Below are 21,186 nucleotides of genomic sequence, written 5' to 3'. Positions count from 1 at the left end.
TTTTCTGGGCAAATGTACAGAATGAATGCAGCTGAGAAAATGCTGTCCTGGTGCCTTTGACTTTGGAGGGATCCCTGAGATGGCCTGCTAGTGTAAAGGAATGACATGCCCAGTGTTATGCTCATTTGTACATCCGGCACAGGTACATGTTATGCTCAATCTCATGCGATGATGTGGTTTGAGCATTGTCTTTTGATCCTCAGAATAGGGACTCATGACATTGAAGCAGCTGGCTGGCTGAGACCCATCTGCTGCAGTTAGAGAAGGAAATGGCTTCTTTTCTCCAAGGTGGAGATGAGCAGTTACCTGAAATGAAATAGTAGCCCCAGAGTTTTGAGAATGTGAGAAAGAGTTTGATTTATTTACTTACATATTTATATATAGCTAGAGGCTCGGTGCACGGATTCATGCACTGGTGGGGTCCCTCAGCCTGGTCTGCGGGGATCAGGCTGAAACCGGTTCTCCAACATCCCCAGAGTGATCCTGGATTCCAAGAGGGCGGTTCTTGGGTGACACACCCAAGAATTGGGCTCCCTCCTCTGTGGTTCTGGGTGCTTCACCTGAGAACCGCAACTACCAAGTCACCACAGCTCAGCAGCTCCTGTGTTGAGTGTCTTCCCCCTAGTGGTTAGTGCACGTCATAGCTAGCAGTTGGTCAATCAAACTGTTGACCTGTTGGCTGGTCACTTAACTTTCTATATACATATACTACAGGCCTGATGCATGAAAGTTTGTGCAAGGGTAGGCCTTCCTTCCCCCAGCTGCTGGCACTGGCTTCCTTCCCTCTGGCACCCAGGACCCGGGCTTCCCTCTGGCCGCTGGCAGGCACCCAGTACCTGGGCTTCCCTTGCAGACCAGGCTTCATCTGGAAGGTTGTCTAGAAAGATGTCTGGTCTAATTAGCATATTACACTTTTTTTATTATAGATTATTAATATTTTTTGTTGTGATTCTGGGGTTAAATAGTAGAAAAAGCACTGACTTTGGTATTAGATCAATCTGTGTTTGAACACTGGCTCTGCCTCTTATTAGCTGTACAAACAGTTACTTAATCTCTTTGAACCTTTGTTTCTTCATCCATAAAATCGAGGTAATACATAGTTCAGCTAGCTGTTGAGATTAAATGAAAATGAATTACTGAAGTAGTACGCCCAATCCAGTATGACTTTATAATGTGGGAATTCAGCATATTAAATTTCTCATTTTATATCTGAGTTTCTTTCTTAATATAAGCCTTTTCTCACCTCATTTGCTACTTCTTCAGATCTTTTCATGGCTTATACTATTTAGGTTTCTACCTAAGAGTCATCTATAATATCTACTCAGAAGTCTTCCCTGTGTACTCTGTCTGAAATTATCACCCTCAGTCACTCTCTCTATTCTCTTATTACACTGTATTTTTCTTCACATAATGTACCACCAAAAATTATATATATTTGTTATGTTACTCCCACTAAAACGTGCTTTGTGAGGGCAAGGACCTCATCTGTTGCCCATTTTACTGCTACATCAACTAGCACGGTGCCTAGCATATAACAGGTGCATGATAAATATTGGTTAAATAAATGAATTAGTGAATTAACCTAGAATTTCCCTAGTACCAGGGAAGAACCCTGGCAGAATGCAGAAAGGTAGTAATTGTACCAGGAAGTGAAGTGAATGCTCTTTGCCTTGTCAGTGTCTATGTTTCTGCTTTGAGAACCAAGTGGCACGTAGGCCTGTGAAGTTCGCTTGTAACCTTCCATACTGTTTCCTGTCTCTGGGATAAGTCCCTCTAATGACCTTTACTTGTGACCATTGTTACCCTGTTAGAGTTCCTCCTTTTGGAATTTAAATATAAGAATTATTTCCGATTGTGGAGTTGTGAAATGTCAAATACTGTTTACTGAAATCACCTGGATTTTCTCCTAGTTAGTAAGTATATAGGTCTTTTCTAGCCACTTCATGCAGATAGCACTATTAATGTAGTGTCATTTTTAAACACAGGGAACTGGTGTGTTTTATTAAAGGAGAAGCGCCACATTTAATAGTGGTTGAGGACTCAGGCTGTAGATTGCGATACATGTCTTGGGCACATTGCTTAATCTCTCTAATGCTCAATTTCCTCATCTACAAATAGGATAATAATAGTGTCTTCCACAAAGCCTTGTTTTAAGAATTAAATAAAATGATGCATGTGTGTTTTTACCATTTTATAAATAACTAGAGGTCCAATGCACGAAATTTGTGCAAGGGCCTTGACACCCCCCCACCCCCCCACCCCCCGCCAGAGTAGCAGCCAGGGGCCTCTGCCACCTCTGCCTCAGGCCCCGCCTGCTGCGGCTTTGTCCGGAAGGAAGGACGTCCGGTCTAATTAGCATATTATGCTTTTATTATTATAGATTACTACACAGTATTAAGAGCTTTTATTTTGAATATTTTAGTAGCTCATGTTCAATTTTCATAAGCTTATTCTTTTTAAATTAGCAGGATAGATGTATAAGTAGCCCAGATTTACCAAACCAGGAAGATCTCTCATCTTTCTGCCTGTATTCCTAATGATATTCAGGTTAAATTGAAAATATTTACCATTTTGGGCGGTATTATTTCTAATTTCCAAAGCTGATTGAGAATTTAACTTATATTTACACACAATCTACAGAGATGGAAGAGAAATTTATGGAATTGTGAAAGGAATAAATGATTGAGCATATTGATAAAACTTAAACTTGAAATTTCATTATAGATGGCTATTGACATTGTGATTGTAAACAGAATTAGGAATTCTTCTCTTTAAGTCTTTGCAACATTACTTTATTGTTTACTAGAGGCCCAGTGCATGAAATTCATGCACTCGGAGGGCTGGGCGGGGTCCCTCAGACCAGATTATGAGAGGACGCAAGCCAGGCTAAGGGACCCCATCGGTGAAGGATTAGGGTCAGGGAGGGATTCAGGAGGTTGGCCAGCCAGGGAGGGACCACAGGAGGGCCTCAGGGCAGGTCTGGCCTGTCTTGCTCAGTCCCAATTGGCCGGATCCCAGCAGCAAGCTAAACTACAGGTCAGAGCATCTTCTCCCTGGTGGTCAGTGCACATCATAGCAACCAGTCGACCAATCGACTGTCTGCCCTCTGGTGGTTAGTGTACATCATAGCAAGCAGTTGTATAGCCTTAGCATATCATTAGCATATTATGTTTTGATTGGTTGAATAGCCAACTAGATGACAGGACACTTAGCATATTAGGCTTTTATTATATATTAGAAACCTGATGCATGAAACTTGTGCACTGAGTAGAGGGGTGCCCCTCAGCCCAACCTGCACCCTCTCCCATCTGGGACACCTCGGGGAGGTTCGACTGCCGGTTTAGGCCTGATCCCATAGAGATCGGGCCTAACCGGCAGTCGAACATCCCTCTCACAATCGGGACTGCTGATTTCTAACTGCCTGCCTGCCTGCCAGCCTGATTACCCCCTAACTGCTCCCCTACTGGCCGGATTAACACCTAACTGCTTCCTGCTGGCCCGATTGCCCCCAACTGCCCTCTCCTGCTGGCCTGATCTTGCCCCCAACTGCCCTCCCCTGCAGGCCTGATCTCACCCTCATCTACCTTCCTCTGCTGGCCTGATCTGCCTTCCTCTGCTGCCAATTTGGTTTTGATTAATCTGTTTCTATGCCAGTCAGCATCAAAAGCTCCGCCTCCTAGGCAGCCACTGGCTCCTCACAGTTAACCCAAATTTGGTTCTGATTGGTCGGTTTCGATGCCAATCAGCGTCTCTGGGCCTATGAATGGGGCCTGATCAGAAAGGCAGGTCTGATTAGCAGCCCTGGTGGAGGCCTGGGGAGAAATGGAGACATGGCTGCTGGCCAGGCCCAGAGAGAGAGAAAGGCAAGTATTGATCAACAGCTGCCACAGAGGCTACAGATCAGACCCTGCTTCTTTCTTCAGGCCTCTCTCTGGGCCTGATTTGCAGCCCTCTCAGTAGTCAGTGCTGGGTCACTGTGCCTGCTGCCATAGCAGTCAGTGCTGGGTTGCAGGACTGACTTCCGGTTGGTCGATCTTCTGGTTGTGACGGACCCAGGGTTTTATAGATTAGACTAGAGGCCTGGTGTATGAAAATTCGTGCACTCGCGGGGGGTGTCCCTCAGCCCTGCCTGCGCCCTGTTGCAGTCCAGGACCCCTTGGGGGATATCTGACTGATGGCTTAGGCCCGATCAGACACCCCTCTGGCAGCCCAGGAGCCCTCTGGTGATGCCTACCTGCCGGCTTAGGCTCTTAGTCGGACATTCTTAGTGCTGCTATGGGGGCGGGAGAGGCTCCTGCTATTGCCACTGTACTGGACAGCCATAAGCTGGCTTCTGCCTGAGCAGTGCTCCCCCTGTGGAAGTGTACTGATCACCAGTGAGCAGCGCCTGCGTTGAGCGTCTGCCCCCTGGTGGTCAATGCACGTCATAGTGACTGGTAGTTCCCAGTCATTCCGCCATTAGTGTCAATTTGCATATTATTCTTTTATTATATAGGAGGATTGTGTGTGTGCGTGTGTGTGTGCGTGTGTGTGTGTGTGTATCACAAATCATTTTCTAAATTGCACTTATTAAAAGGTGCATTATTATTTATTTTTAATTAATTAATCATTTATAGAAATCAATAATATCTTTCTGTACAAGATAAGGTAACATTTCAATTTGAAAAAACTTGACCTTTGATATGTTTTAGTAATTTATTCATAAATCTTTCTGAAAGGAGAATCAAATCCATGGGATTTTTAAGTAAAGTTTTTCCTTTGGAATAATTTTAGACTTACAAAAAATTGCACATATAGTACAGAGAGTTCCCATATACCCCTAATGTTAGCATCATGGTACATTTGTCAAAACTAAGATATTAACATTGGTATACTACTAAGCAAATTCCAAACTTTATTTAGATTTTATCTCTTTTCCCAATGATGTACTTTTTCTGTTCCAAGACCCAATCCAAGATACCACATTGCATATGATTTTTAGTTGCTGAATCAGTAGGATCCCAGAGAGAATTCACTTTCTTTTTCTCTGTTTCACTTTCTGTTTGTTTGTTTGTTTTAAATCTAGATCTGAATTTCAGCAGGTCCTTCTTTCTCTGGTAACAAACGAATGGACCTTTTTGGATCCTTTAACCACTATTTCTATATTGACAACTTAGAATTTCAGAAGCATACTTTCAACATTCATTTATTTATTTAATTTTATTAATGAATTAGAGGCCCAATGCACGAAATTCGTACAAAGGGCTCAGTCCTTGCAGCCTCGGCCTGCCCTTGAAGTTCTGGCTTTGTCAGGAAGGTCATCCAAGAGGTCATATGGCTGTTTGGCTAATTAGCATATTAGCTCTTTATTATATAGGATGAGTAGCGATTCTTTTCCTTTCTCCAAGTCTTGCTTTATACATAGTACTAGTTTGCCTAGAGTCTGGGAGCAGAGAGTGCATCTTCGCTGACTGCATGTTCCAGAACTACCTTCTGAAAGGAAACAGTTCTCCTGTCCCTTTTTTTCCAGTTTGTCCCTCCTCTCTCCCTTTCCTCCGTCTTCCGATTCTTTCACTGATGTTTTTCGGTCTCCACTTAAAGGTTGAGTCTGTAAGTATATTGCATTCACTTGGAACTTATAAAATATTCATATAATCAACTCAATATACAATGCTTGCCTCTTTCCCCAGAAATCATAGTTAGGTTGACAGTAAATCTTCTGCTTAAGGGTAGAGTTAATTACGTAGAGCCTTTAAAATGCTGTTGTTTATGTTAAAAGCATAAGCCAGAAATACATTTTTGGTGCAGTGTACACCATTCAGGCTCGCTTCCCAAGTCGAAGGAAGAAAATTAATCATGAAAAGGATCAGAGAAAATTAGTTTATAAAGTTTGAGGAAATTATATATAAGAAATAGAAAAAAAAAATCCAGAGATGCTGTAGGATGGGGTAAGGGTTGAGAACTAGGAAGCATCTTTCCAGGCTGTATCAGGAAAGATATGTGGGAATCATAGTAAGTAGGGGCCTAGAGTAATGTTACTTCTTAGGAATGATGTCAGGGAATTACTTGAAACTTTAATAAAACTGACTCTGAGGATAAAATATTTTTTAAGGCCCTGTTTAATATGTTCATCAGTCTTACCCCACATAGAAAGGACCTCGTTTCTCTTTCTTTGTGACTTCCAGTGTTGGTTAGTATCACCTTTGCACCTAGAAAATAGATAAGTACTTGAATTTTTATTGCTTTTAAGAATCAACTATTTTATTTATGCAATATATGTATCACACATAAGACTAGATGATTGGAATTTGGCAGGGACCTTTAGTAGTACTGCATGTGTGTTAACTAAAATGGAATTTTCCTATAACTTTTTAAGTAAAACTCTGTATTACAGATAACAGTGTTTTTCTTATAGCATTGTAAATTACTCATTTGAATGTATGAATTGAATCATGGGAACAGTCAAACTGCTTACTTAGGATATAGTGTCTGAGTATGTTTTGTTTGAAAATACTTTTCACTCTTTTAAGTACTTATTTGATGGTTGTTTTCCCCACAAAAGTATGAACTCCACTGAAGGCAGCAATTAAACTGGTCTGGTCACTACTATATCCCCAGCAGCAATCTGGGTCTGGTGTGTATTTCTTGAATGAATGCCTAAGGCAAGTTTTGACAAGGAACTAAGGAAGATCTGAATAAGGCATGATGAATATGAAGTGAATAGATGAGCTGACCAACTAGTGTGTGAACCCTAGAGCAACTTAGCAAATATGTGTAAAGAATAAAGGAAATTGTGTGCCTTCTCTTATTTTCATTCAGCTTACTGAGCTCTCTGTTTTTCAAGGAGTTTTAGTATCTTAGACAGTTGACTGTATGGTAGATAGTAAAGAGGAAATGTGAAAAGTTAATTATCACAGAATATTAAAGGAGGGTCCGGCCTCTCTAATATCCTTTATTCTTTTCTTATGAAAGATTGATCATAATTTGTACTTATTTATACGTGATTTGATGTCTTCTACCCCAATTGAACTGAAAGCTTTGTGTGAGCAGAGACCACAGGTGTATCCATCACCCAGCATAGGGCCTGACACATAGCACAGGCATACCTCCGAGATATTATGGGTTTGCTTCGAGACCATTGCAATGAAGTGAATGTCACAATAAAGTGAGTCATAATCCCTTTTGCTGGTGGAGGGTCTTGCCTTCAATTTGTAAACAGAAACACAACCAGTACCATAGATTTCACTCATATGTGCATAAAGAGCAGGCTCACAGCTGTCTGGGAGGTTAGGTGGGAGGGGGAGGAATTGAGAAAAAAAAAAACCCCACTACATTTGTGAAGTGTAATAAAAAAAAGTGTAATAAAATTTGTGAAGTGTAATAAAATATATATACTATATATAGTTGTCTAGTAAATATGTGTTAGATGAATGAATGGAGAAGAACTCTCCATTCCAACTCCTAGTTCCTATTTTGGTGGTGATGCTGTAAAGTAACTCAGGAATACCTTCTTCTGGAGGCACCCATCACCTATTTTTTATCATACATTCTAAGAATGAAGCTAGTTGAGAATAATAGCCTTGGGATCTGAGTGATAGGTGATGTGGTTTTACAATTGGGTGTCACTAAATTATTTTTGAGGCATGTAGAATAAAACTGAAGTATAAAATACACCAGCAAAGAAGGTATAATTTACTACTGCAAAGGTGAACATTCTGACATTAGCATGCTAAGCTTTAAGGCTAAAATCCACACTGTACTTCTCCCATCTTCCCAAATGGAAGCCACAGAGCTGGGCTTGAGAACACTGCACTTATTTTTGCTTTTTCTTTCCAATTGTTTTGATGGCATTACCCCTTGAATACCATAAAGGTACTTCCATGTTCTTTCAGGGCAGAAATATGTGATGTTCATTCCTTTGCTTTGATTTCTAAAGTAGCCAATTATTCAAATAGCAATTGATCGCTTTTGTTTGAAACAGGTGGAAAACTGTTATTTCCACTTTATGGTCCAGTTTCTTTTCTTTTCATTCCAATCCTTTTCTGGCAGGCAATTCAGTTGATTTACCTACCATCCACTAGCTTTAAAGACATCTGCTCATCTATATATAGGCTGCTCACACAGAACCACTTAGAAACAGATGATATATTAAACTTGTGGCATTCAATAGCGTGAACATAGACTTGTACACAAGTAGGTATTTTTGTTTAGTTTTTATTGATTTGGGGAGTGGAGAAGAAAACTGTTGATGTATGTTAAATAGAGATTTTGATGAATTCTTACTTTTTTGTATCTCTTTGGTCTAGCACTATCTGTGAAAATATTAATTTGAACTAGTGTTAGGTAATTCTTGGTGAGGGTGGAGGTGCATTAAATGTGTGGCCTCTGAAATATACTTCTGATTAGGGTACCTTCTGCAGCTAATACAGAGCATATGCCTTGTAATGTTATTTACTGAAAGTTACTAAATGATTTCTTCTTAAATGAATAATCCTTAAGATCTGGAAACATAAAAGCATTTCATTTAGTGTTTAAGAGAAAGTAAGATATATTAAAGAAATGGGATATTTATGTAAATATTCATTTCTTTGTAGTGGAAATCTTAGAAAAAGGATCATTGCATGTACACACACACACACACACACACACAGAGGCAATCAGATAAAGTATAAAATAAAATAAAATATAGGTCGACTACCATAATTCTGAGTTTACTGCTTAAGTCTTTTCACCCTCCTTATAAAGATAGAGTTAATAGGATAGGGTTATGCAATGTATAAAACAGAACATGCCTACAATCAGTTGTGATACCCAAGATAATACTGATGCAGGGCAACTTCTGTTATTTGAATGGGGAACTTGGTCAGATTTCAGATAAGCATGGAATTTGGAGTTAACCCAAGTTAACCCACTGAGAGGGACAAGATGGAATTTTCAAACAACTAAACTTTAATTTCATTTAGTTTTAGAGATGGAAAAGGTTTACTCAGTAAACTTTTCTCTTTGAACTAGAGTTCTTAAAATATAAAGCTTAAAAAGATTTTTACTTTGCTCTTCCTAAAAAAACTTGAACCATGGACTCAAAATTTTGCTTTCATGAAGCAAGAAGTTTTTTAATCCAGAAGCTTGCATAAAATATTCCTGTGGCCTTATCTGTATATGTTTGGGTTTTTTTTTTAGGAGGGTTGCTGATTGATATTTCAAAATTATTCTTGGCCAACAGCCCTAGTTCTCATTTCCTTGAGATGTTCAGACTTACTGAATTACATTAGATTTTCATATTCTCTGAAATCAAATTAATTTCTTATATTTTATACTTTTCTAATAACTTATCTTACAGTGGCCTTAGACATACTATAGAAAATGACAAATATTTGCTCTTTTTCCCCCTCTTTATCTTGCCTGGCACTTCTCTTTCATATGGGTTAGTTAGTATTAAGTGCCCACACTTTTAGAGTCACAGGGCCTTTTTTTTTTTTTTTTTTTTTTTTTTTTAATAAGTTAAAAACCTATCAGTTACTTACCACAGGACTGTCTCAGCAACACTACTATTATTATTTGTATTTTATTATAATTGTTATTGTTACTTATCTATGGTTATAATTTATTCTGAAATCAAGTTCCTAGATTCATTTAAATTTGTTTTATTGAAGTTGATCACCCAAATTTCTTTGACCCTGGCCTGAAGTATCTCTTTTCCTCAGACCCTTTGTCTCTCTCTCCAGAGAGTGAACCCAGGTGGTCACATTCCATGCCTGTTATCTCAACTGCACAGGGTTCCAGAGGACCCTGGAGAAGCAGAGAGTAAGGAGCCCAGGGTCTGGAATCAGAATGCTTGGGTTCAAATCCTGTTACACCTCTTATTAGTGGGATAACCTTAGGTTAATTACTTATTTTTTCTGGGCCACATTTTCCTTTCTGTAAAATAGGATTAATAATATTCTTCTTGCCATAGGGGGTTTTGAAGAGTAAACGAGTTAAAACATGAAAGTACATTGAACAGTGTCTGGCACAGAACATATAGCCTGTAAATATTAGCTACTAGAGTGGCTATTGCTGTTTATACCTATTTTATTCTACAAGGCTTTGCTTTTAACAGTGTTAATTTATAAAAGAAAAAAGAAAAAATACATATAATTATAGCTATAACCTCTTGATTAGATTTCTTAGACTGTATGTATCATCATTTTGAGATTCAGTTCAATTTAAGAAACAATTATTAAATGCCTACAGTGTATCAAGTGCTATTGGGGGGGAGGCATACTACATTAATAAGATATATTTCCTGAGTGTATAAACTGGCAAGAGTGAGAAAATATATTCAAAGGGTAATTATACAGGGCAAAATATTACTATATCTTTTATGTCAAATAAAAAGAAGCTCACAGTAGGTTTAGGCTAATTCTGAATGCTGGGGAAGGAGTTGGGAAGTCAGGTGAAGAGGGTAGACCTTTTCAGGTGAAGTGAATAAGGAGTTGGAAAAGTGCATGGTACCTAAGAGTAAATTGGACAACCTTCATTGGGGTGACTTAGAAGGAAGACACACAGCACAAGGAAGGACACAAGCCAGTGAGCTAATACTGTAACAAGAGAAAAACAGTGCAATCAACTTTATAAAATAGAGTTGCGGAGGGGAAGGAGATGAAGTAGCTCAGAAATTTTAATACTAGTACTAGGAATGATGGTGATACCATTAAAGAGAAAAAGAATAGAAGTGGATTAGGGTTTTGGGAGAAAGACAAGTTCTACTTTGGGCTTGCTAGATTTGAGATCTAGTCAGAAGCCTAGTTATGAATGTTGAAGGCCTTAAAAAGGGCTCTATGGATGGAAAAGACAGATATTAGGGTAATATGGTTCCTAATAGAGGCAGGTCCCTCTCCATGTGACTTGCAGGGACCTTATAAATCAAAGAATTATCATGTAAGGGTACTGTTCTTGGCCCATGGGACCCTTCTGTGAAATGTTTGAACATTTTCTCACTAGCCTCTGAATCCAGGCCATGACATGCATCATCATTCTGCATGGTGTGCAGTGATAATGCCCTTTAGGTTTCATTGGCATTTGAAATATAGATCACTGAGTTTTAAGTTTAAAAAAATTCCTAATAAGTTGTCCAATTAAGTGGTGTTTCCAAAATGGAAATAGGAGAAACACCTGTCACCCTCCCATAGCCTCTGTGCTTTTAATCATCTAGTTCAGTGGTCGGCAAACTCATTAGTCAACAGAGCCAAATATCAACAGGACAACACTGAAATTTCTTTTGAGAGCCGAAAACCAACTTCTGCGCATGGGCCACGAAGTTTCAATTGCACTGTACGTGTGCGCCTGCATGTGGTATTTTGTGGAAGAGCCACACTGAAGGGGCCAAAGAGCTGCATGTGGCTCTCGAGCTGCAGTTTGCCGACCACTAATCTAGTTGGTTGGTGTTTCACCTCAACAGAAAATGCTCTAAGTGAATAGGAAGAAAATAGTTATATTAATGGTAAAATATTTTCTGGTGAAAATAGGTATGATTTTTAGATGAAAAGATCTTACCAATACTTCCTGATCTGTGTGAATAACTGTATCATTCACTTTATTTATGGTGGTAAACATTTGCTACCGGGAAGAAAGTGTAGAATATCCAGGAAGCTTTTTCTGCTGGGTAGAGGTCCTCATATTGTCTTTGCGTTAAGCATTTGCGTGTGTTTTCAACCTTGAGAGGACAGTGTTGTAGGAGGTTTTGAGCAAGAGTTTGGTACTTTGTGGATTGTTATCGCCCTGCAAGACCCTTTGCAACTTCCTCTCGCCGCCCACAGCAGAATACGGAAACCCTGCTGTATCAGGCCACTTCTGCAATTACAGTCACAATTCAAGGGGATCCTTCTTTTACACTACACCCTTCTGTTTGGAGACTTTCTTTGCATTTGAAAATGTGTCTTTTGTGGTGGAATGCCCTACTGAGCCTTCATCTCTTCTCTCTCTTTGCTGCCCTGCAGTGCTGCAGTTGAAGCTCCAGCAGCGGCGGACACGGGAAGAGCTGGTGAGCCAAGGGATCATGCCTCGTAAGTACTCTCTCTTTCAGCGTTTGATTGAGCTGCTTTTAGGACATAATTGTGTGTGCCCAGCATGCCACAAGCGGCACCCAGCAGAAAACAGGGGCAACAGGTTTCATCTTTCACTTTTCTTGCTTGTGTTTTTCCAAGTTCAGGACTTGCATCGCTAAGAGTGAAGGTAACTGCCCTAATTGATTGAGTTCAGTGAGACCAACAGCAGTAGTTTTGATGGTGTCAGCATTAGCTTTTGAATGCACCTTTGAAAGGGTTACACTTACACGCCCTGTAACACTTCCCTTTATTGGAGGAGCAGATCTTGAGCTGAATTATTGTGAGGAAGAACCTACTTCGCTCAAATGATTTGCTTTGTGTTCAGACTTTTCTGCCTGGTGTTTTGAAACAACAAGAGTGTTTTGGTTTTTTTGGAGTGAGATTCTCGGGTCTGCTAGGCTGGCCTGTGTGTGGATGTGCTTGAATGAGACTTAGATGGCTTGTTGCAGAGCGGGGCCAGAACTGCATTACTCAGGGAGAAATGAAACCAACTTTGGAATCTGTTAGAAGAATAGTAAAACTTGCTTCTAACAGTAATAATATTCATTACAAACTGAGTGGAAGCTAGAACCAGCAAGATTTTGTTCTAATTTTTTTTTATTTTAGATTTTGCTCTTTTTGACATTTCTCTTTAAGTCAACAGTGGGCTTAGACTCTCCTTTCATTTTTCTTTGTATGTTATTGCTCCTTGAATATACCCTAGTAAAATAAAATAAAATGTCAGACAACAATTCCTAGCTTCACAGTAGGAAAACTGATATTTTTCACATTAATTCAGTGCCTGCTCACCTACTGCCACTGTATTTTCCTAATTCTTATTCATTCATTCACTCAAAATATTTGAGTGCCTAGTGTATGCCTGCTGATTAGCAAGATAAATCCAGCTCCTGGTCTCGGGAGTTTTTTATTTAGAAGAATACTGGTAATTAACAAGGAGCCAAACAAGATAGTTTCAGAGTATGGGAAGTGCTATGAAGTAAATTAACTGGTTGGTATGTTAATAAGCAAAAGAAATGAGGTGGTGTCATTTTGGATAAGATGGTCAAGAAAGCCCTCTCTGAATAGGAAATATTTGAGCTGAGATCTGAAGGATGAGATGGAGTTAGCCATTTAAGAGCAGGCAGAGGGCCTGGGGAGAAGGAAAAGCAGGTCTAAGGGCCTAGTACAGGAAAGGGCCTGGCATATTGAAAACCTCAAGGAAGCTGTTGTGGCTGGGGCCTGGTAAGTGAGAGGAGAGCAAGGCCAGTTAAGATTGGTAAGGTGAACAAGACCAGAATGAGGGCCTTACCAACCACACAGAGGAGGTGGATTTTATTTTAAATACAATGGGAAGCCATGAAGGCTCTTAAGCAAGTGAGGGTGGGGTTTAATTTATGTCATTATAATGGCAGGTCCATTTCTGAAAGCTAGAATTAATGTGACAAGTGTAAGGAATCTGGGCTCTATTTCTATCCTAAGCATCAGCCAGGGGACTTTAGTGTCAAATTCGTCATTTTGTTTATTGCAATGAACTACCAAGCCATTTACCCACATTATACTGTCTTTTTTTCTGGCCCTCCCGAAAAAAAGGATTCCCTTCCCCCAACCCTTAATGTGCCAGATAGAGCAGATGGCTTGTGCAGAGGACAGTAATGGGATGAGGTAGGGCAGTGTTGTCCTTTATAGAACCTTCCACATCTGCCAATCTACAAACCTTTGTAGAGGAACAAGTTACCAAGAGTCTCATCTCCTTGTTGCATGCACCAAGAACATCAGTGTTTAGCAGCTACTTTGTGCCCAGGGTAGTCTTAGGTGCTATAGAGCAGCGGTCGCCAACCCACCGGTGGTCCGCAGACCACTGGTGGTCCGTGAGGTCTGAAAGACTGGCGACCTCTGCTATAGAGATTAAAGAAATATGTCATGGTACCTGCCCTCAAGACATTTAATTGTTTATTTGGGTAGCTAAAACTTACCCGTAATACAATATAAGGAACAATTCTTCGCTGATCAGTGATGTTGACTGTAATTACAGTACTAGGTCTGAGAGCATACTGCTACGTCTCAGAATCTGTATAATATGTTCAACATCTAAAAGCCATGCAGAGGTGCCCTGCAGTCTTCTTCCTGTCTTTTATTTGCTACCCAGGGCTACTGGAGATCATTGTTTAATAGGATTCATTGAATGTGGTCTCTGCTTAGGACTAATCATGCTTCAGTTATTACAGTTATCTGCTTATGTGTTTGTTTCTCCAACTAGACTGTGAGCTCCTTGAGAAAGTGTCTTATTTATATTCCTGTACCTAATGCCTGGCACCAAATGAACAAATGGGTGAAGGCACACAGTTGTAAAGTATGGTGAGAGAGGGGGGTGGGGGGCTGATACTACTCTGTTGCAGACTTGTTGAATTTCTGGACATGGAGACATGGAATTTGAAACAACACTCCAGTTCTGTCAGGAGGCTAGGTTCAAAAATGTTCTGAGTATCTAATTGTTTACTTGGGGTTATTCTCTGTATCTGTGAAGTGAGGATAGTTGTCCTTCCCATAGGAATAGAAATGACCTGCTTCTGTGGGAATACTGCATCTTCCCTCATAGAAAGAGCCACCGTCAGCTGTGGGCACAGTCTTGGTTTTCAGCTTTTCTAGGGAAGGAAGTAGGTAGCCAACGCTTCTGAGAGAGAATGTTGAGGCCTGGGAATAGCTTCCGGTATGAAATAGCCTGCTCATCTACATACCTGGTTATACAAGATAGGGTCCTGAGTTCCCAAAGAAGAGGCTCACTGTTTGCTAGCGTGCGTGTCCCCCCCCCCCCCCACACACACACACACTGTGAGTATCCCTGCTTCCTCACCACAACCCTGCACCTGCTACCTTAATTCCTGTTGTAATCTCCAACATCTTCCACCTCCCACACAGCATCATGTGCCACCTTCCACCAAGGTCTCCAGTCTTTCAAAGCAAGTATGAGCAGCACTGGGGCAAACTGTAAATAACCAGAAAGTTGTTGATTATTGGAGACTTGGAACCCTGAAAAAGTAACATTTGATTTGAAGTGCTCATGTCCATTCCCATCTTGCTGGCCCGAGGAGTTTCTGGAAAGTGCCTTTATGTTTACCTTGGTTTTACAAATTAGGAAGTGGGTAGGGCCCTCAAGCTGGGGGAAAGGAGCAGTGTAGTCAGGGCTATATTCTGCCCCTCATCATTTATGTGTTCATATCTTTTATCAAGTTTTTCTCATCCCACTGTGTGTGTTTTTTTCTAGTTCTGGGAAGAAAAACCCACCCACCTCATCTCCCAGAAAACTTGTGCACAGTTCCCATGTAGACTGGCTCTCAGTTCCATCACGTCTGTAGGATAAAATGTCTCCAGTGGCTCTCTTGCCTTCAGGATTGGCCATGCTTCTCATACATATCATTCAAAGTTGGGATATGGCCTTTCCACAAAGTTCAGGGGATTAAAGAATCTCTCAATTCTGACACATTTCTCTCTGCTGCTTGATAAGCTCTGTTCATGGCATCCAAACTATGGGTATAGCAGTTGATTTCTGATGTATTTTTAAACAGGATCGCTTCCCAGAATCCTTCATTCTCATCGTGTAAACATATGTTTCATTTAACACCACTTAAACCCTACCAAATACAGAGTGCCAGATAGCAAAGGATTACATATTCCAGGCCCTAAGCTTTCTTTAATGATGTCTGAAGCTCTGCATATCTTGAGGGAGAGGAGAAATGGCACAGGCAGGAAGCTGGTGTTTAAATCCAAAGATTAAGATCAGGAATGCTTCTGTATTCAGAGTGAAGACTCATAGAAGAGATGGGTCTTGTGTGGTACACTCTGTTCTCAAACAAAGCATCCCCCACAGCCTTTCTCTCTGACATTTAAAGGTGCACAAGATCATAAGGTTAAGGTGAAAATTAAGAAAAATGTCTGGCAATGAAAGCTGCTGTAAAGGAATAACCTTTTAAAGGAAAACATGGAAGTTCTGACCCAGACAACTGAGAAAAGTCTCCTGTAATTTTTCTGGTTGTGAGAGAAGACAATGGTTTGTCTCTTCCTCCTCTACCTTTTGTTACTCTGTTGTGAATCTCTGAGAAAAGTACATGAAGAAATGATTATTTTTGTCTTACAGATTCTCTAAGGACCTTGCTCTAGTTCTTGAGTGAGCTTGTTTTTTTTGTTTTGTTGTTGGTTGTTTTTCATTTTAAATGGTGTTTCTGTGCACCTAGCCAGGGTCATTAGTAACATTTTTCTCTGAATGTTGGGAGAATCTAAAGTGTCCGAGGGCAACACAACTCAGGGGACAGCCAGTTAGTGTCAATCCACAGGCTTCACAAAGTACCTTGCCCTGAAAGGTGCTCAGACAAGTTTCTAAGTGAAATTGGCCAGCTTGTGACTGGTTCATGGGTCTACAAGTTGGCCCCATGTACCTTACATTGAAGCTGAAAACAGTGGCTTCATGTCATGAGTTCTTGCAGTTCTTTCTTAATAAACTTTGCCACGTCTTCACTCCCTAACCCTTTAGTTCTACAGTCCGATCTCTTTGTCATACTTCAGCTGTCAGTGTGAGCTAAGTGGTCTTCACAGAGACTATGTGGCCCAGTTGCACTTATGGCCAATCTAAGCTGTGATTTTACTGGACCTGAGGGTTAGCTGAAAATCTCCTATCCATCTGACTGTGGTATTCTGTGCACCAAAAAAAGTTTATTCTAATCCCTGAAAGAGGTTATTTAATGGCTGGAAGTAACAAGTTTGATTGCTATGATTGATCCTTTTTTCTCTGAATCTAAAATTCTTCTTAATGTTTTTATTGTTTATAACTTGGAGAAATTATTACTTATTCTTCACCAAATATATAACTGAGTTTCAAGATTTTCCTTCCTGAGTACATATGGATCAAATGAATTTTTGTAAATATCTTTTAAAATGAATTTCTGCCTTGGCCAATGTGGCTCAGATAGTTGGAGTGTCGTCCCATGCACTGGAAGTTTGTAGGTTTGATTCTGGGTCAGGGCACAAACCTATGTTGCTGGTTTGATCCCTGATTGGGGTGCATAGGGGAGGCAACCGATCAATGTGTCTCTCTCACATTGATGCTCCCCTCCCTTGCTCCCCCCTTCTCCTTTTCCTCCCTTTCTAAAATCAGTTTAAAAATTTTAAAAACTAATTTGTTTTTATAATCCTTAAGAAGATAAAACAACCTCCTAAAGTTTCAGTTTCTTGTAATGAGAAAGAGACTATCACTTTCAGTCCACTTTTTTATTAAGCACTGGGATGCCATGTGATTTAGTCCCCCAGTGACCAGATCGTCCCGCTTTTGGCAGGACAGTCCAGATTTCTAACAATTTTCCCCGCGTCCCACGGTGTTTTAAAAAGTCCCAATTTTTGGCTGAAACCGGTTTGGCTCAGTGGATAGAGCGTCGGCCTGCGGACTCAAGGGTCCCGGGTTCGATTCCGGTCAAGGGCATGTACCTTGGTTGCGGGCACATCCCCAGTAGGGGGTGTGCAAGAGGCAGCTGATCGATGATTCTCTCTCATCGATGTTTCTAACTCTCTATCCCTCTCTCTTCCTCTCTGTAAAAAATCAATAACATATATTTAAAAAAAAAAAAGTCCCAATTTTTGGAAAGATTGGAAAAATTCTTTCCAAAAATCGGGACTTTTTTAAAACGCCAAGGGACGCGGGAAAAATTGTTAGAAATCTGGACTGTCCCGCCAAAAGCGGGACAATCTGGTCACCTTACCCAAGTTTCCATGAATTTGGAAGAACTTGCTGAGATCAGTTTGGCTCAGTGGATAGAGCGTCGGTCTGTGGACTGAAGGGTTCCAGGTTCCATTCCGGTCAAGGGCATGTACATTGGTTGCGGGCACATCCCCAATGGGAGGTGTGTGGGAGGCGGCTGGTCGATGTTTCTCTCACATCGATGTTTCTGGCTCTCTATCCCTCTCCCTTCCTCTCTGTAAAAAATCAATAAAATATATTTTTCTAAAAGGAAAAAAAGAATTTGGAAGAACTAGCTTCTAGACCAGCCCTGCCCAATATCACTCTCAGAAATGATAGAAATATTCTGTAACATTAGGCACATGTGCTGTTGAACACTTGAAATGAGATTAGCTTGAGTGAGGAGCTGGATTTTTAAACTTAATTTAATCCTAATTAATTTAAATGTAAATAGCCACAGGTGGTTGGTGGCTATTTTATTAGACAGTAGAGTTTTAGACTTTACCACTTAGGAACAAGGTGACTTTGGGCAACTCAGTTAACTCTTTTGAACTCAACTTCAACTCTTATAAAATGGGAATAATAATGCCTGTCTTACATACTCCACACTGCAGGGGTCCTCAAACTTTTTAAAGTGGGGGCCAGATCACGGTCCCTCAGAGAGCTGGAGGGCCGGACTATATGAACTACTAATTCCTACTGTAACACCTCGGCTGCGCTCACTGCCCAAAAAACCTGGCGGGCCGGATCAGACTCCTCTGCGGGCCGCATGTGGCCCGCGGGCCATAGTTTGAAGACCCCTGCTCCACAGAATTGGTTTGGAGATATACGAGATGACATGCTCATGCTTTTGAAATACAGGCATTGCTATTCTCGGCAAACCAGGAGAGGAGCATTAGCTTTGATCTACCATCTTGTGAATCTGAAAGCAGCTTTTAATACACACACACACACACACACACACACACACACACACACACATATACATATACATATACATATATCATTAATTTCTGTCAAAACTAGTGTTTGGGAACAGGAACTATTTTCAATAAACCAAATCCTCCTTAATTCTACTTTTCTCCCTACTTGTGGAATTAAAAACAATTACTGAAAATTGTCAAGAATCACAGAACCATTAATCAATATGGTTCTGTTAAAATTGTTCCCTTTTTGATCCTTTATGAACAGGACTCATTTTATTTGCATGCCCCCTCTGTGGTAGTGGATGCTTCTTTTTTAAACTCTTAAAACTAACAAGTGGCTGGATTAGAAATAATGGTTTTTATTTGCTTGTTGTTTCTGGGCAACTTGCCAAGAGACAAAAATGTTCATCAGTGGGACATAGTAGTGATTCCAGAGCAGATGAGATGGTCTGGTTTAAGGCTTAGTTGCCCTTTAAAAAACAACAACTTAAGATTTAAGATGACAAAATTGTAGGCTTCAAGGAGCAGATCCTCATCTGGGCTGTGGGAGCAGATCCTCATCTGGGCTGTGATCATTTCCCATTGGCTCCAGTCCACTGGGAGCTGCAAGAAGCACTGCGTGGTGGTCTCTGCACTGCTGACCCTGGAACTCAGAAAAGGCGTCCCCCAAGCTCTGCAATTGGCTCACTGCTCCCTTCCGGGCAGTGCTCTCAGGCTCATGCTTCTTTCAGAGCCTCACTCACACATTAGTGTCATCCATTTGGCTCCTTTAGGTACACAGGTATCTTTGGATGAAAGAACTCGTTTCGCCCTAACTAGTTTGGCTCAGTGGATAGAGCGTCGGCCTGTGGACTGAAAGGTCCCAGGTTTGATTTCAGTTAAGAGCATGTACCTTGATTGTGGGCACATCCCCAATAGGAAGTGTGCAGGAGGCAGCTGATCAGTGTTTCTGCCTCTCTGGCTCTCTCTGTAAAAATCAATAAAATATATATATTTTTAAAAATTTCCTTTTTTGCTTTTGTTTCAATTGAAATGTAATTGACATATAACATTATATTGGTTTCAGGTGTTGTATTATAACTTTTTTATTTTTTTAAGAAGCAAAGAATCCTACGTCATTTAGATTATGTAAATGAGCACAGGAAAGTGATTATTTAACTGGAGTTGACTTCAAGTTTAAATGACATTGTAAAACATGTGTTCTAGAATTGTGGATAACCTGTTCCCTAGACTTGAAGCTGAGAGAAAATTGTGTTAGGCATGTGACCTCAGAAATCTTCTCTTTTATCTCAGGGGACAGCAGCTGGTTACATCAATCCCAAGCATTTCTGATCGATGTCATCATCCTTCCTCTCTTCCTGCTGTTGTAGGGTATCCTACCTCCGTGGTCAGTGACTAGGATAGAACCTCCTCCTTGTCCAGTGGCTAACAAATCCTAAAATAGGACTCTTGAGTGAGTTTGCATGTTCACATTCTGAGCATCTTCATTGTTTAGTACAAAGAAGGGTCCAACAGGGAGCTCTGTGGAATAAGCCCTCGAAAATAGTTTTTTTTTTTATTTTTTTATATGAGTTCTTGATATAATTGAATGTCTAAAATAGGGGTGTCGAACTCAATCAGAGAAGGGGCCAAAATCTAAAATCCAGCCTAAATCGCGGGCCGAATGGTTTACTGAACAGTCATAAACTGACAATGTCATAAACTGACAGCGGAGTGCAGTGATGACAGCGCGGTGCAGGCCACATTGCAAGGCCTGGCGGGCTGGATTTGGCCCGCGGGCCTTGTGTTTGACACATGTGGTCTAAAAGGTATGGTAGGTATTCAGTTTCACTTAATTATTAGTTTTGGAAATGTCTGAGATATCTAAGGCTTCTTTTCATGCTAGTAAATGAAGTAAAGGAATTTATAGTCACTTGTCGAAACTACCGTGTTTCCCCGAAAATAAGACATCCTCTGAAAATAAGACCTAGCGCATGAAAAGATAAGACATCCCCTGAAAATAAGACCTAGCGCAACTTTGGGAGAAAAAATTAATATAAGACACTCTTATTTTCGGGGAACCAAGGTACTCACTGATTTTACTAAACAATTTAAATCCTAACTCATTATACACCCCAGATGGAGCCCTGATAGAAATATGACAGGGTTGTTAAAATTCTTCAGCTTAACCTTAGCTGGTTTGGCTCAGTGGATAGAGCACCGGCTTGTAGAACAAGGGGTCATGAGTTCAATTCCAGTCAAGGGCCCGTAGATTGGTTGCAGGCTCCTCCCCAGCTCGGGCCCTGGTTAGGGCACATGCAAGAGGCAACAAATTGATGTGTTTCTCTCACATCGATATTTCTCTCTCTCTTTCCCCCTCTCTTCTGTTCGCTCTAAAAATTAATGGGCCAAAAGTGGTTTGGCTCAGTAGATAGAGCATCGGCCAGGTTCGATTCTGGTCAAGGGCATCTACCTTGGTTGCAGGCACATCCCCAGTGGGGAGTGTGCAGGAGGC

The 21,186-nt window shown here is 40.7% G+C and overlaps 1 protein-coding gene across 2 annotated transcripts in view; it reads left to right on the top strand.

Annotated features, from left to right (window-relative positions):
• Positions 1 to 21,186, top strand: part of MRTFA (myocardin related transcription factor A) — a 90,729-nt gene that overhangs the window by 36,934 nt on the left and 32,609 nt on the right. For both annotated transcript variants that reach the window (XM_084879094.1, XM_084879093.1), the window contains exon 2: positions 11,958 to 12,023. In XM_084879094.1, the coding sequence (XP_084735220.1) occupies positions 11,958 to 12,023 (66 nt within the window). The remainder of the gene's footprint in view (positions 1 to 11,957; positions 12,024 to 21,186) is intronic.

Source organism: Pipistrellus hanaki (assembly GCF_964339955.1).
Source record: "Pipistrellus hanaki genome assembly, chromosome: 3".
Lineage (NCBI taxonomy): Eukaryota > Metazoa > Chordata > Mammalia > Chiroptera > Vespertilionidae > Pipistrellus > Pipistrellus hanaki.
Note: the sequence above shows the minus strand (reverse complement) of the source record. Positions and strands in the feature narration are given on the sequence as shown.